The sequence below is a fragment of the Corticium candelabrum genome, chromosome 18 (genome assembly GCF_963422355.1).
Source record: "Corticium candelabrum chromosome 18, ooCorCand1.1, whole genome shotgun sequence".
In the NCBI taxonomy this organism is placed as follows: domain Eukaryota; kingdom Metazoa; phylum Porifera; class Homoscleromorpha; order Homosclerophorida; family Plakinidae; genus Corticium; species Corticium candelabrum.
Window position 1 is genome coordinate 3,427,333 of NC_085102.1, and position 16,820 is coordinate 3,444,152.

Here is a 16,820-nt window from a genome sequence, read left to right on the forward strand (position 1 = left end):
ATTTTCTTGCACTTGTGACATTCTTTATGCTTGTAACAACACGCTTCCGCGAAGTGATCCGAACAAACGCGACTGTTTTTTTAGAGAGTAGGCGGATTCCAGAAATAACTTTGCTACATAACCATGATTTTAACAATGAATTAACAGTTGACACCTCTGGCGATGTCGCTGCTGTTGTAGCTACAGCCGTAAGCAATGCAGTGGACCATTTCACGTCGAATAAGCCAGATAGATTGCACGCCTCGTGCACAACACGTGGAGGAATGCACCATATGTCATCATCCACGCCTTCTTTTTGTTGTGCTTTTTCTACGTTACAGGAGCAATGGAGGGTTTTCCAGTGCAGTCAAAATAAAAAAAAACTTGTATCTAACCCCAACTTGAAATGTGGGAGTTCTCCATTAAACTATACGTATCGTTCAGCACGGTAATTAATGGCGTGACCGACGATGCTAGATGTTACTGAGCAAACACTCCCCACTTAGTAAAACCAACGAAGTACGGAACATTTGTTGTGTGCTCCAGTCAAGGTGGTTCCACGCTGCTTCTAGGGATGCATTTGCATAGGAATTTCCGTCTGTCCACGTGATGCTTTTCCCAAATCTTTTAGACATACAAAGATGTTTATCCTATACTCTGTAACAAATAGCCAAATAATAACAATGTTATGAGTTTGCTAACTTTGGTCATATTATCACAGTTCTACTAACTGCAAGGGTAGAGATAAACGTTGAACACATGCATGCCATTGATTGTTAGTCCGGAATGACTGTCAGCACGGACTGTGATCACAACACAACAGTGAGGTCCATCAAATATCTGGCTACAGACCCTAATATGCAAAACTATAGTAATTTGTCTTGTGGGAATGCATGGGACGGAAATCTTCACGTGACTAATTTCCTGCTGACCCTAAAGTGAGTAGTTGTTCCTCTTGGTATGTTTCCCAACGAATTTACACCCACTCGCGACGCACATTTCGAAACAACAAGAGTGAACTACGTCCGAACGCTTGTAGACCTCTTGTGCAAACAAATCTCAATTAGATCGCAGTCTCGACGCTATTTGCGTACGAAAGACGAACGACAAGTGTAACAGCAAACAGTTCCAAGACAACACATGCACAAACTCGCGCAACACAAATTCAGAGTCAACTGTTTGTAGTCTTTCTGTTGACTCAACTCTTGACAATCATCGTCAGCTACTTATTTGCAGCTTCGTTTTTGTCGGCTCTTGATTGAGCATCTCTTGCATAGTTGCCCACAGGTACCTCTCCACCGTGCTTCTTTGCTTCAACTCCCTGCACTACAGACGCTCTTTCCTTTGTCCATTCAGTTTTTGGCTTGTCGGCTCTTGATTGAGCACCTCTTGCATAGTTGCCCTCAGGTACCTCGCCACCGTGCTTCTTTGCTTCAGTACTCTGCACTACAGACGCTCTTTCCTTTGTCCATTCAGTTTTTGGCTTGTCTCCCATTATGATGTAAAAGTTCTTCGACGGGCGTGATACTAATCGACAGACTGAGAGCAACTGAATTCTACGGTGGCGTCGCAGCAGATATACATAGCAACATCTTGCACATGCGTACATAATTGATTAGATGCAAAGTTGGAAGTTTGTTTCTCAACTGCCAGTTGAACGCATACTATAGTAGATACTAAGAAATAAGGCACAAAGGCGAGAATACACTGCGCTCCATACTGAAAAATGAAAGTGCAACATCAGGTAATAGTGTAGAGTTAATCAATTAATCAATAAAAGGTCACTATTGTAGAGTTAATTAATAAATTTAATAAAAGTTCAATTTTAGAAGACTTACTGTCACTCATGTAAAATATTGGTTATCCGTTTCAAAGAGCAGACATCAATCACATTGCACATGCGTAATAACACGTTAGATTTCTAACACATTCTAGCCACGATTCTAATATCGGGACAATAATGAATGAAACGTTCACGAACATTTCTTTTCAGCCACCCAGGAACCCCAACCAGATGCCCAATAAAAATATCATCATTAATCAATGTAAAGAAGTAATTCTGCAACAATATTAACAACAAATATATAAATAGATAAATACATATCTGCAACTACACAAATAAATATGTACTTACAGCATGAGTGTAACCAGGTAGCATGCAGTAAAGACTAGTCATCTAGAATTCTGTCGACTTCTTCCCAGTCAATATTGCTCATAACACTCTCCGAGGACAAAGATATATTCACTACACTCTGCTCTGGACTGGTACTATTCAGACCGATACCTTGCTTCAAGGCAACAACAGAATCGCTTGGATGATGTCCCGTATTAGACTGCAAACTAGATCTTGATGGAGTCACAATGTTACTCATAAGATTGATTGCCTCCCGAACACGTTCAGCAACATGACCTCTCTTTTGCTGCCTGAGTACACAAACCCACATTTACAATAAGCCAAACAAGCTACCAAGCAGCAATGTGTGCACAGAAACCCATCAACAGAGCAAACAATGATCACAAACAGACCACCAAATCAACTTCCCTCACAATGCCAGAACATCACGATCGTGATTCTGAAAGTCTGACAACAGTTTACTTTCTGACTGCTTCTTCTGACTTTACCCTATTGCTTCCAATGTTTTTCGAGTAATATTCTTTCAAAAATTTATAGGATAATAAAATATTCTAGGGGACTCAAAAATTGCCACATGTCCAGACTTTTGCCTTTGCGCGTGCACATGAAACGTTGTCAAAAATGGCCACTACAGGAAAGTCTGCAGCTCAAGATGGCAGTATCGTGCCAAGCGTCGTTGAGGTATCACTAGATCTTGTCACTGGACGAAAATAATTGAATCAAAAAATGACTACTAGCTCACATCAAAGACCTTGAAAAATTATGATTCAAAAAATTCAAATTATTTTAGTTTCAAAAACACTAGAAGCAGTAGGGTACATTCTATTTCTGAGACCTCAAAAAACAGATTTAAAAAATACTTCAAAATTATTTTTGGAACCTCGAAAAGACAGTCTTGACAAACATTAGAAGGAGTAGGCTACATTCATTCTATTTCTGAGGTTTCAATGCCCATTCCATAGCAAATTTTGAAATCAAACCCATTCATTAATATTAATCATAGCATACATGTAAATGTTGATCCTTACTCTTTGATCTTGGTAGTTCGATGTTGATATGTTCCTGATTGCCCGTGACATGAAAACAGATGTGCTTCTGTATCACGTAGTTGAGCTCAATGGCTGATGAATTCTGTATGCCGCTTGGCACTTTGATGTTTCATCCACTGACACAATTCGTGGCGTTGATTTGCTGTCTCATTCAACCTGTTAAATAGCAACACTCAACAAAGACACATAGCTGATCATTTAGTATGGTATACTCTTTCTTGTTGCATATTTGTTCAACTTGTCTTATGGTGACGGTAGATGACGCCTTTTTCAAGTGATATCTGGCCAGTGCACTATAAATATACAGCATAAGAAGGTGTGCGACTGCATTTATTGACTGCTCGCCTTGGTATCTGTCTGGGCGTGCTAAACAGTGACCTCAATCTGTTATTAGAAAAAATAGCTCTGCTACTTATCTGCGTGTTCATTCTATTACCTTGAATGTTCACGCATCCATTTAATTACTGTCTGATTAAGCTGGGCCCGGTGCGCTACTCACTAAACTCTGGGCCTGCGATAGCAAACTCCTGCAGCCGGCCAAGTACTCGCAGGAGCACAGACTTGTGAAGCCAACTGTGGTGTGAGCACCCGAAGTCTCACCACGACCCCAGGGGCACAGTCGATGGTCGCTTAGGCCCCCAGTCAAAGACCAGGTACTCATTTATACTCCTCAGTCAAGAAAAGCAAATCTGAGCTGATTTCTTGCTTAAGAAAATTATGATATAGCTCGCCATCACTGTGACTTGAACTTGTGACCCTTCAAAGTTCCGAATGTATACATTCCCTTTCATGATTCTCTAACAACTGAGCTATCGCACTACACACACAGACAGACACACACAGACAGACACACACACACACACACACACACACACACACACGCACACGCACACACACACACACACGCACACACACACAAGCACACACACACACACACACACACACGCACACGCACACGCACACACATGCACGCACGCACGCACGCACGCGCACACATACACACACACACAGCATCTTCACGTGATTACGTACATCCGTCTGTCTTCTAAATCGTCACTTTCCTTTCGTATTAGGCCGCGGTTTAGCATTCTTTGAACCTGACAGTGTCGCAGCTGCCGAGTGGGCTACTGCATCGGAGACAACAAGAACAGACTTCAATCTCAAATGACTTGTTGTGCAGTACGAACATTCCTTCAACTCACCTGCCGAAGTACGTAACAACGCGACTTCTCGCCAAACAGCCCGCCTTTTAGCGTGGGCACGCTATAGTCATAGCCACCTGATGCCCGTATAAACATACCCGTATTCAGTTTCAAAATACCCGTATATATACATTGAGTACACTTGTACTGCAACCACTAGCACCAACTACAACTTATGACAAAATGCTTGCCGCATGCTCGATACACGCCGACAACTAAGTCGCGGTAAATGAGCTCTTGAATCGCAATTCAGCTCCTAGACACACAGAGAGCGAGAACGATTGAAATCGACCGCAGTGTGTAGATTGCTGAGATTTAGTTGTTAGACACGCGGGAACCCGACGATAGGCTTGCCGGTTTGACTGGGCATTGATTCAGTTTGTTCTTGCTTGTTCTCTAGACCAATAAATTTTTGGTTCCAGAAATTAATTAATTAATTATCGTGCTGAAGCTCGACAACAAATGATGTGAATTTGACACCATCTTTCTTGACCTCGCTAGAAATTATTCTTCGCATCCGACCAACTTGTCCACAGTCGACTGCATGCACCTATAGTATGTATCTCTCCAGCTATTGCTAACAGCATGTACCAACAGCATGTACCTCTGCCTCCATAGCGCGCATGCGTGGTGTTAAATTAAACGTATCGTTCAGCACGTTAATTAATGGCGTGACCGACGATGCAAGATATTACTGAGAAAACACTCCCCACTCACTAAAACCAACGAAGTACGAAAAATTTGTTGTGCTCCAGTCAAGGTGGTTCCACGCTGCTTCTAGGCAACATTTGCATAAGAATTTCCGTCCACGTGATGCTTTCCCCAAATCTTTTAATTAAGAACTACTGTACTAAGATATTTATCCTATACTCTGCAACAATAGCGAAATTTGTAATAACAATGTTGTGAGTTTGCTAACTTTGGTCATATCAAGAGTAGAGGTAAATAAACGTTGAACAGTCATGCCATTGATTAGTCCGGAGTGACTATCTGCACGGACTGTGAACACAACACAACCGCCCACGTTCCGAGTGAGGTCCATCGAATTTCTGGCTAACAGACCCTAATTATGCAAAACTATAGTAATTTGTCTTGTGGGAATGCATGGGACGGAAATCTTCACGTGACTACAATGCAAAATTTCAATGACTCCAAACAAACAAACCAACGAAACACAAGTACAGGCTTTCAAAAGCCTAGTGAAATTCAACATAATTTCCTGCAGACCATGAAGTGATTTTAACGTGCATATACTTGAGTGAGAGATGTTGTTGTACAACTTGGTATGTGTCCCGACGAATTTACACCCACTCGTGACGCACACTTCGAAACAACAAGAGTGAACTACGTCCGAACGCTTGTAGAGCTCTTGTGCAAACAAATCTCAATTAGATCGCATAGTCTCGACGCTATAGGCGTACAAAAGACGAACGACAAGTGTAACAGCAAACAGTTCCAAGACAACACATGCACAAACTCGCGCAACACAAATTCAGAGTCAACTGTTTGTAGTCTTTCTGTTGACTCAACTCTTGACAATCATCGTCAGCTACTTCTTTGCAGCTTCGTTTTTGTCGGCTTTTGATTGAGCATCTCTTGCATAGTTGCCCTCAGGTACCTCGCCACCGTGCTTCTTTGCTTCAGTACTCTGCACTCTAGCCGCAGCGTCCTTATCCCAATCAGTCTTTGGCTTGTCTCCCATTATGATGCAAAAATTCTTCAACGGGCGTGATACTAATCGACAGACTGAAAGCAACTGAATTCTACGGTGGTGTCGCAGCAGATATACATAGCAACATCTTGCACATGCGTACATAATTGATTAGATGCAAAGTTGGAGGTTTGTTTCTCAACTGCCAGCTGAAAACATACTATAGTAGACACTAAGAAATCAAGCCCAAAGGCGAGAATACACTGCGCTCCATATTGAAAAATGAAAGTGTAACATCAGGTAATAGTGTAGAGATAACCAATTAATCAATAAAATGTCAATTGTAGAGTTAATTAATAAATTAATAAAAAGGCAATTTTAGAAGACTTACTGTCACTCATGTAAAATATTGGTTATCGTTTTTGAAGAGCAGACATCAATCACATTGCACATGCGTAATAACACGTTAGATTTCTAAGACAGTCTAGCCACGATTGTAATATCGGGACAATAATGAATGAAACGTTCACGAACATTTCTTTTCAGCCACCCAGGAACCCCAACCAGATGACCAATAAAGATATCATCATTAACCAATGTAAAGAAGTAACTCTGCAACAAAATTAACAACAAATATATAAATAGATAAATAAATATTTGCAAATACACAAATAAATATGTATTTACAGCATGAGTGTAACCAGGTAGCATGCAGTAGAGACTAGTCATCTAGAATTCTGTCGACTTCTTCCCAGTCAATATTGCTCATAACACTCCCCGAGGACAAAGATATATTTCCTACACTCTGCTCTGGACTGGTACTATTCAGACCAATACCTTGCTTCAAGGCAACAACAGAATCGCTTGGACGATGTCCCGTATTAGACTGCACACTTGATCTTGATGGAGCCACGATGTTACTCATAAGATTGAATGCTTCCCGAACACGTTCAGCAACATGATCTCTCTTTTGCTGCCTGAGCACACAACCCCACATTTACAATAAGCCAAACAAGCTACCAAGCAGCAACGTGTGCACTGAAACTTCTCAACAGAGCAAACAATGATCACAAACAGACCACCAAATCAATTTACCTCACAATGCCAGGATATCACAGTTGTGATTCTGAAAGTCTGAGAACAGTTTACTTGCTGAATGCTTCTTCTGACGTTACCCTATTGCTTCCAATGTTTTTCAAGTAATATTCTTTCAAAAATTTATAGAATAATAAAAATATTTTTGGGACTCAAAATTGCCACATGTCCAGACTTTTGTCTTTGCGCGTACGCATAAAACATTGTCAAAAATGGCCGCTACAGGAGAGTCTGCAGCTCAAGATGGCATTATTGTGCCAAGTGTCGTTGAGGTATTACTAGATCTTGTCACTGGACGAAAATAATTGAATCAAAAAATGACTACTAGCTCACATCAAGGACCTTGAAAAATTATGATCCAAAAAATTCAAAATTATTTTAGTTGCAAAAACACTAGAAGCAGTAGGGTACATTCTATTTCTGAGACCTCAAAAAACTGATTTGAAAATACTTAAATTATTCTTGGAACCACAAAAAGACAGTCTTGAAAAACACTAAAAGGAGTAGGGTACATTTTATTTCTGAGGTTTCAATGCCCACTCCATAGCAAATTTGGAAATCAAACTTATTCATTAATATTAATCATAGCATACATGTAAATGTTGATCCTTACTCTTTGATCTTGGTAGTTCGATGTTGATATGTTCCTGATTGCCCGTGAGATGAAAACGGATGTGCTTCTGCACCACGTAGTTGAGCTCGATGGCTGATGAATTCTGTATGCCGCTTGGCTCTTTGATGTTTCATCCACTGACACAATTTGTGGCGTTGATTTGCTGTTTCATTCGACCTGTCAAATAGCAATACCCAACAAAGGACTCATAACTGATCATATGATACGGTACCCTTTACTGCTGAATATTTGTTCGACTTGTTTCATGGTCACCACAGGTGGCGCCTTCTTCAAGTGATATCTGGTCAGTGCACTATAAACAAACAGCATAAGGAGGCGTGTGACTGCATTTATTGACTGCTCATCTTAGTGTCTGCCTGGGAGTGGTAAACAGTGACCTCAATCTGTTATTCAAAGAAAATAGCTCTGCTAGTTATCTGCGTCTTCATTCTACTACCTTGCATGTTCACGTATCCATTTATTTACTGTCTGGTATTACTGCTCTTTCCTAATTCTGGTTGTCGTGCTGGCTCTCTGTCTGTTTGTCTGTCTGTACTATTAGGCCAGTCATGACAATTTAGAAAGTCTTCCTACACAGACTAATGTCTTGGTTAAAGTTTGATTGTACATGTGTACCATATGTGGAGTCACTGGTAGGATAAATATATATGTCTGTTTGTCTGCCTGTCTGTCTGCCTGTCCGTCCGTCTGTCTGTCTGTCTGTCAATGCATATCTTTTCAACATTTCAATCTACATACAACACAACTAAGCAAGTCTACTATCGCAATTGCACATAACCACTAACAAATTAAAAACCTACAGAAACTAGCCTCTATATACGGCTGTACAGTAAAGCACATTAGCAATAATTATGCTATTGTTCAGTCTTCGACTTTCTTTTTAAGTTCCAGTAAACGCAAAGTCTTCTTGAAATGACAGTAGCATTACATCGTTGTGTCTGTCTGTCTGTCTGTCTGTCTGTCTGTCTGCTTTTCCTGTGTTCGTATGTCTGCACTTACACACCAATCACAGTAGCTGCATATCAGTCAGCATTTATACAAACACAAACCGTTTGCTCATGTTTCAAATGTTATAACTCCATTTGCCCACTATCCCAATGTTCACTAACCTTTGCGGCATTACACAAGACTTAGATGGTGCTTTATGATCATGATGCTGTTCATCTCTTTCCACCTTCTCTCTTCTCAAATGAACGTCAAGCGCAGAACCAAACTTGGGCCTTAACTGTACACTAGTTCGAACAGGAACAGCATGATTCGAAACCTTGGCTGCAGTCCATGTCAACTGTGACATTGCATACTTAGGTGTACCAGACGGCTCCACTGTACCTCTAGAGCTTCCTTGCCCAACAATTCCCACTATATGTTCAGATTCATTGGCGAATCCTTTGTCAGCTAAATTTGTTTCAAAATTTCCAATATCGACTGTTACAGAACTGAGAGAACTCGTCCTTTCTTCACAAAGCGACTCCTTTGAAGAAACGTGATGAGTGCCTCCTTCTTTACTCTCTCTACTGGCATCCACTTGAAATTGATTGTTGGCTTCATCTTTCAACTCAACAAATCTGTAAACCTGACTTCCGGCTCTATCATCTGGACTTTGGGCATGCTCTGTCTTCTGAATGGCTGCTTCAGTGGATTGCATGCTGTCAGACGATGATGATGGCTTCAAAAGTGATGCTTCACAGTCTTCACCATTTACAATATTGTCATTTTCTCGAAGTAGCTGTGACTCTAAATCTTGAACAATACTGCGAGGTTGCCTTGCTTCTTCGACAGCCTGTAGTTGATCAATTGTGTGAAGCAGCTAATACAAAATATCTTATCTCCAAGATACAATCCAATTAAATTGAACTTTTGAGATCTTACCAATTCTGAGTCTTTGAACTCTTCCTCTACATGTTTGGCAGTCTCTTCTATAGCATCAAGCTGCTCCATCATTGCCATCAACTGAGTCTTCAACCGAGCATCCTTAATAGGAAGGGCACTAACGCCAGCTCCTGATATGGCTCCAGGTCTAGCATATCACACCATTACATAACAAACTGAACTGAACTCAGAGTGTTTTAAAAACAGTGGTTACATCAAACCATTACTGTTGTAAATATACAACATGCCAGCATGTGTTAGATAAAGTACGCATGTGCTAGAAACAATGTCAGTCCATGCATGGAAATTTGTCTACAATAAAATGTATTTTTTTCATCAGCAGTAAAAGTAGAAAAACAGTGATCAAATGAAACTAAAAGTTAATTTGCTCACGTTGAATTTGTTGGCTCTTCACCAAAGACATAAGTTGTAACACCATCTCCAATCTGCAGCACTTGGTTTTCATCTGAATCCCTAACAAGATCTAAAGTTCCTTTTCCAGAGCTCTTCGCTGATGCAGTGTCATAATGCTCTCCTTCTCTCTGCCTACCCTCCCCTGGCTTCTCCATTAAAACTTCAGACACTATCTCTTTCTGAGGGTTTGTATCAACTGATGGGAGGTCGTTCAAGGAACTAGCTGGAATGTCAACCACACTGATAAAGTCACGATCACCTCTCATAGTGTCATCTTCGTTTCCATGAGCAAATTTCAATCCAAAGAAAAGATGAGGTGCAAGAACTTGTGGCAGATCTGTAGACAATGATGTATGTCCTTCTGACTCCACTTTGTCTCCACTACTGGCTACTGGCTTTAAATCAGAACTGTCGACCACTTCATCTTCAGTCACACTATCTCCAATCACACTAATATCTTGATCGATGTGCTGACTCTGTGTTGATGCATCTTTCATGCACACCTGTGTCTCAATGTCTCGAACAATGGCAATTTGTTCTTTTGAAAAACTCTCATCTTGCACCATTTTATCAGTCTGAACAGCTGCAGATACCTGATTCACATCTTTATGAATAGGCATCATCTCAATTTCAGCTGCTGACAATCCTTTATGCCATAAAGGCCAACCGTGACCTCTACATTGGCTATGAATATCAGTTCCTCCTTCTAATTGCTTATCAGCCATTTCAGTTTCTACATCTTCAACTTGTCTGTAAAAAGCAGCAACAGATGGAGACCACTCAGAAACAGGACGTTCAGGAACCTCTTTGTCACTAATCAAATCCTTAGATGTTTCACTAGGTCTAAACGCATTGACGTCTTCGTTTTCAGTTAGTCCCATATCGCTTACACTTGAGAGACCATGAGAATCATCATGATTATTGTCCGTCTGCGTTTCAACTGTTTTAAAAACCCTTTTCTCACTGCATGGCAAAATCCCTTGCTTTGCTTCTCGCCTTCTTTTTCTTGCACCTTCTGCATACGACACTCTGCAATCTTCAATACCGACTTCTGTTGCAGCAAGTTGCTTTTTTGGTTCAGCTGCACTACGTGTTGCAGAAATTTCATCAAAAAAGACAGGATGATTAAAATCAAAATGTAGCAAAGGCAGTTCAGTTGCAGAAGAGGCTGGAGCATCAACAAATGCTGCACCAACTTGAGGAGAAAATTGGAGAGAAAGGCATACGTTGTTGGAGAAGTTGTCATCAATGGCATGAACACTATTATATGCAGGAGAACAGACTCTCTGTGCAAAACAGGGTAAGTCAGAATCAGGGTAAGAAAAGTTACCAAGGCTCTCATCTGGCAAGTAAAGCAGCCTCAATGTATCAAATGATTGATCTGAGCAATTATAGTCTCCTTGTTTAAACTGCTCTTCAAAACTTCCTTTGTCTTGCATTGATGACAGAGATGTCATCGGAACAAAGTCATCAATGATCACTGTGTCCTTCCTTAATTTCAAATTTTCATTGTTCACGTTTGTTGTTGTTTGTGGTCTTGGAGACGCTTCAGATAATACAGATGTATCGATGTAAAGAAGAGGTGAGTGGTTCAGAACTTCAAGACAATAATCATCATCCTGTAATGATCCTACATCAGACATACTTGACCTCTGAAAACTGGCAATGCTCTTTCGACATAGATCAGCTGACAGATCTCGTTGAGAACCAATGCTGACATTGCTATACTGTAAAGCTGCTTCTTCTGGTATTAATTGTGCCTGTACGCCAATGCTTGTACAATGAAATGTGCTTGGATCATTTTTGTTTTCCACAACAGACATAATTTGCTCAATGTACAATCTCTGAGCCTACAAAATAAAAGCACGATATAGTAAGCTAAGAACGTCCAAATCTTTATTCCAGAAATGAATCTTACCTGAAGAATTTGATGAAGTTCGTTTCTACTAAATGGCTGCTGAGCCAGTGATTGCTGCACAACAGCAGTTTCAACTAAACCACTCATTGCTGGCTGCCCTAAAATTTGGGAAAGCCCCGCTTCCCTGTAATCTGTAACCTCAAAAACTGGTTCAGTAGATGACTGCCTTGCTGATGTTTCTGTAGCCATTACCAATGGGCTTAATTCATTACTAGGAACGTCTTGAATAAAAGGTTCTAAGAAAGCTTCTAAACTGCCTTCCACTACAGTTGATACTTCTTTTTCTACTAAGTCTGTTGCCACCAAGCGGTTTTCCTCATGTCCTATCCGTGTTACTTCTGAAAGATTCTTACTTGGAAGTACTGAAATATGCAACGCAACACCTGAAGCTACATCACTATCATCATCATCATCACTATCATCCTCATCATCACGAGCTAGTACTTGTATCTGTTCAGAGTCGTGTACCTCACAGTCGTCCTTACTGTCCACCTTCGCAGATATTAACTTTCCTACTTCTAATGTCTGTTCTTCGTGACTGCTCAATCCAGACAAGACAACCGAGTTTGAATTAGACGGACATGATGTCTCATCAGTCCTCTTCATTGATCGAGGAAACCCATTATCCTGCTTAACTGGCAATGGACGTACACTCTGAGCTGAACGTTCGCTGTAAAAAGACCAATCACTACCCGTCACGTTGCTCAATTCATTGAGCACATCTTCCAGTAATTCACTAGTGTTCAATGTCAACAGTGTGACTTTCCCACTACAGGAATCTTGAGGTGCTGCACCAATTTCGCATGAAACCATAGATACAGTAGAAAGAGTATCATCATTTCCAGTTTTTCTGCTGCAAGCTTCACCAAAACTTGCTATATTAGAAGATAAAGAAGATCCAAGTTGAGATGGTAAGGTTAATTCTCCTTCAGATTTCATGTTTCTAAAAGTCTCATCTTTGTTGGAAGTACCTGCCTGAGCCAACATAGGCAATGATTGTAAAGGCTTCATCTCATGCTGTTTGAAAGCAGGTTCCAACAACTTTGTCTGCTTTTCATCAGTATGCTTATAATCACACCGTTCTTCTATTAAAAGCAAAGTACTTGCGATGGTTTCTACAGTCAAACTGACTTTGATGGATGATTGTGAAGAATGACCTCTTTCTATTTTTGCTTCTGAAGTTACACTTGTTCCAAAAACGTGATCAGACCATTTCTGCAACCACACAATAAGTGACAATAACTGAGGCCATTTTGCAGAAGTCTCACATGCAGATGACACTCTTGAGAGTTTGTGTAGTGAAGGCAAACAAGGAGTCTGAGTTCTACTACTATGCACTGTGTGGGACACACGTTGAGCTAACATCACTTCAAAAGAATTGTTCAAATATTTAGCAAAAATTTTAGACGATTCACATTCCCATGAACCTACATCAAAACTCCATACTCCTGTTAGAGACGTCACATTTAGACGATCACCCATCAATGAGTTCACAGACCCACTTTGCTGCTTCATAGTCTGCAGACACAATACTCTTTCATCGGCCTTTCCTTTGCATAAAATTGACAACCGTGAGATATCATTAGGTGAGCCAATGTCCTTTGGGTCAATAATGTCAACAATGTGCTTCAGCTCTTTCTTGTAACAACTCTCTTTCTGGCTACCTATCTCATCTCTAAAATGTCTACCTATAAATTCAGCAACACAACTGCGATCACCAAAATCAAGTAGGTGAACCAGAAACTGTTTTTTCAATACATCAGAATCGAGAAGACACTGATCAAAACAAAGAGCACTGTCAAACCACTGAACAGTGTCAGACACTTGAGCTTCACTCCATCCCTTTCTGGACTTCCTCAGATGATGTGCAATTTCGTCTCTCACATGCAGCAGCCAAAGAACACCACATAAGTCTCTGAATATTGACAGAATTGGACTCGCTTCCAAGATGACAACATCATCTAACATTTCACGACTTTTTCTAAATGCTCTTAAATATGATGAGCTTTTTGATTTGTTGACAAATTCTTTTCTTAGTTGCTCTACATATGACAAGATACATGAATGTAGACAGCATCCTGCTTTCAGCAAAGACACTAAAGCTCTCACTACTATGTGCACAAGTAGCCGGAAACCAGTCTCAATAACTACCTGTTCAGATAATTCTGCAGACAAATTCCACGACTGTGGACAAAATGGAGGTGGAGCTGGCAAGTCAAAATCGGCAGCAACTATCCATGATGTTTGCTGCACTAAACGTTTCAGATAAGATAAAAATTCATTGGTCAGAGATGTCATCAATTCAAAGCCTGCCACTGCTGCTGCATGAAGCTCATCTTCAATCTTTGCACAATTTAAACTGTAATCTTCAGGATCCGTGTCTATCACTAATTCATAGATTCGTTCAATATGTGACCGTCCTAGTCTATCCTCATCCACTTGAATTCGATAATTCTGACATTCACTAAGAAATAGAGTAATCTTATCTCTAATTTCTTGGACATACATGTGTCGTTCTAATGACTCTTTGATAAGAGTATGTGGCTGAAGGTCAATCTTTGACTCATGCAGCTTACAGAGGTCACTATGATGGGATAAAATAGTTGATAACGTAAACGCATTCCTCCAGTCACCAAGTCTGTAAACAAACCAGACTGCATCATTAGTAAGACCACACACCAACAACAATTCAACTGCCAAATTAACAGTCCAGCAGTCTGCCACACCCCCTTCCTTGATTGATTCACGTACAAGATCTCTGGACACCTCAGAAAATCTACTCGAGATTCCCGCAACACATGCAACATCATGAATGAGCTCACTTAACGATGGTGAAACAGCTGGACAGTGAGCAGGAGCAACCAACAAAGGCAAATTGGCAAAGTAGGATGCTATCAACTGAGCAAAACACTTCACAGCCTTAGCACCGTGTGAGCTTTTGACTGTTAAAAGAGGTAAGAAATCTAACAGTTCAGATGCAGTAGTCTCTTTCTTTTGGCCAGATCCTGGACGTATTTGAGCAACATCCCTTATTCTGTGTAATTCATCAAGGTTCGAAGAATCTTCACTAACAGACATGTTGAGGTAATAACAGCTAACATCAAGAATGGAGTCAAGCAGCAGAAGAGCCGAACGAATATCATATCGATAGAAGTGAAGGATGAGTTGTGACAACAACCGCTTGCTTTCGTCCCCATCAGAAAAAGGCAGCTCCTCACTAACTTCAGTGTCTCGATCTAAAGTCTGATGGCTATGAACAGTCCCGCTTTTCAGAGTTTCAATCTGCTTCTCAAATTGATCCTCTAAGTACGTTTTACCAGCCAGTTGCGAGTTACTCATTGATATGTCTAAGTCTAAACGTTGAACGTCACCACAAATAGCACCATACAGTTTCAATGCACTCTTTAATACTAATTGTATGTTCGACTCATAATCTGCACATTGGGCAATGTCAGAATTGGGTGACGATTTGCATGACAACAGACGAGCAGACAGTGACTTCGCTTCCCAATGAATCAGTTTCCAACAGCTGGGTACTTTTGTTGCATGTGTCATACTACTGACACTCACACCAGTCAATTGCGACTGAATCATAAAAGGCAAAAATACATCACTTGTGCATAATAAAGAGTCTTGCAATTCTTGTCTTGATGTTCTATCCCATGAGTGCCAATTGTACGAATGAGCAATAACTCTGTCTACAAATAGCATAAGTTCTCTTAAACGAGTCAATAAATTGACTCTTTTATCAATGTTATCATCATTCAAACACGGCTGGGACAACTGACCACTGACAAACATTCTTACCATCTTCAATACCAGATCTAACCGTTGTTGGCGAATGGAGTCCAAATTCACTAAACTCAATGCAGACTGGAACAGAGACATCCTTTCTTGTTCTTCAAGAAGCAACAAGTGTTTGTAACTTTCATCACATAGACCCCATGCAATGCCATAAACATCCAGCAACCAAGAACACACAGCATCACTCACTAAACCTCTTTGAAAAATGACACTGCCATCATCTCTTGATTCTAGTCTCCGCTTGCCATCTGACAGAATCAAAGCCCAAGCAGTCGTCAACACTGAAAACAATCTCTTCACAAAATGTTTTCGATCTGTTGATCCACCTGCTACTGAAAAATCAGTATCAATACCAGCAAACTGAACCACACCTTGACTGATATTCAAATCAGAGACGACAAAGCTGCTCGCAGTTACACTTAGTTCGTGAGTAGATGTAAACTGATCATCTGCCAATGAACCGCTACTAGCTATGTCAGCTTCATCCACTGGATAATTTATCTTGTTATCAGAGTTGTGACATTGCAGTTCAACATCAAGATCAACTGTTTGTTGAAGACATTTGTTAGCCTCAACACAGAGGGTCCTGACCACAGAGCTAGAATCCCAGTCGCAAGGAAATTGAAGTACAGTTATACTATAGCCATCAGAGACTAGTATTCTGTTGAGAGAGTAATGGTACGAAACAGAGAATGACTGCCTGAGAGGAGAGGAGACGTCAACTCCTACATCAGCAGAAGTGCTAAAGAGAGCATTCATTACTGCAATGATATACAATGCAATCTATAGTAAATATATCGTATAACTGGTTATGTCTGCAGTCTTAAATTACTGTAATTTGAGAATTTAGACAAAATTTTTAATTACTGCAGATTAAATTTCTGCATCCCAACCAGGAAGACAGTCACTGGGTGGGAAACACATGTACATGTCAGAACAGTGACTTCTTGAAACTCCGAGGATAGGTCTGGATATACGAGGATATACAGCTCTGGGCCTAAATATCCGCCTATTCTATTTCTGCGCTCTGTGATTTCTTCACACATTTCGCAGGAATAACCACTTATACAG

At 40.5% G+C, this 16,820-nt stretch overlaps 1 protein-coding gene and 1 long non-coding RNA gene across 2 annotated transcripts; both read right to left on the reverse strand.

Moving 5' to 3' along the window:
* Positions 1 to 1,021: 1,021 nt before the first annotated feature.
* LOC134194255 (uncharacterized) lies at positions 1,022 to 4,444 on the reverse strand. Its single transcript, XR_009972174.1, has 5 exons — positions 4,365 to 4,444; positions 4,195 to 4,289; positions 3,375 to 3,455; positions 3,142 to 3,318; positions 1,022 to 2,403 (listed from the first exon to the last, which is right to left on the reverse strand). It is a non-coding gene; the product is annotated as an uncharacterized LOC134194255 (long non-coding RNA).
* Positions 4,445 to 5,731: 1,287 nt separating this feature from the next.
* Positions 5,732 to 13,352, reverse strand: LOC134193984 (uncharacterized). Its single transcript, XM_062662862.1, has 7 exons — positions 11,946 to 13,352; positions 10,007 to 11,877; positions 9,614 to 9,761; positions 8,854 to 9,551; positions 7,956 to 8,036; positions 7,724 to 7,900; positions 5,732 to 6,992 (listed from the first exon to the last, which is right to left on the reverse strand). The coding sequence occupies exons 1-7, from the start codon at positions 13,308 to 13,310 to the stop codon at positions 6,737 to 6,739; spliced, it is 4,596 nt and encodes a 1,531-aa protein (XP_062518846.1). The 5' UTR covers positions 13,311 to 13,352; the 3' UTR covers positions 5,732 to 6,736.
* Positions 13,353 to 16,820: the final 3,468 nt, after the last annotated feature.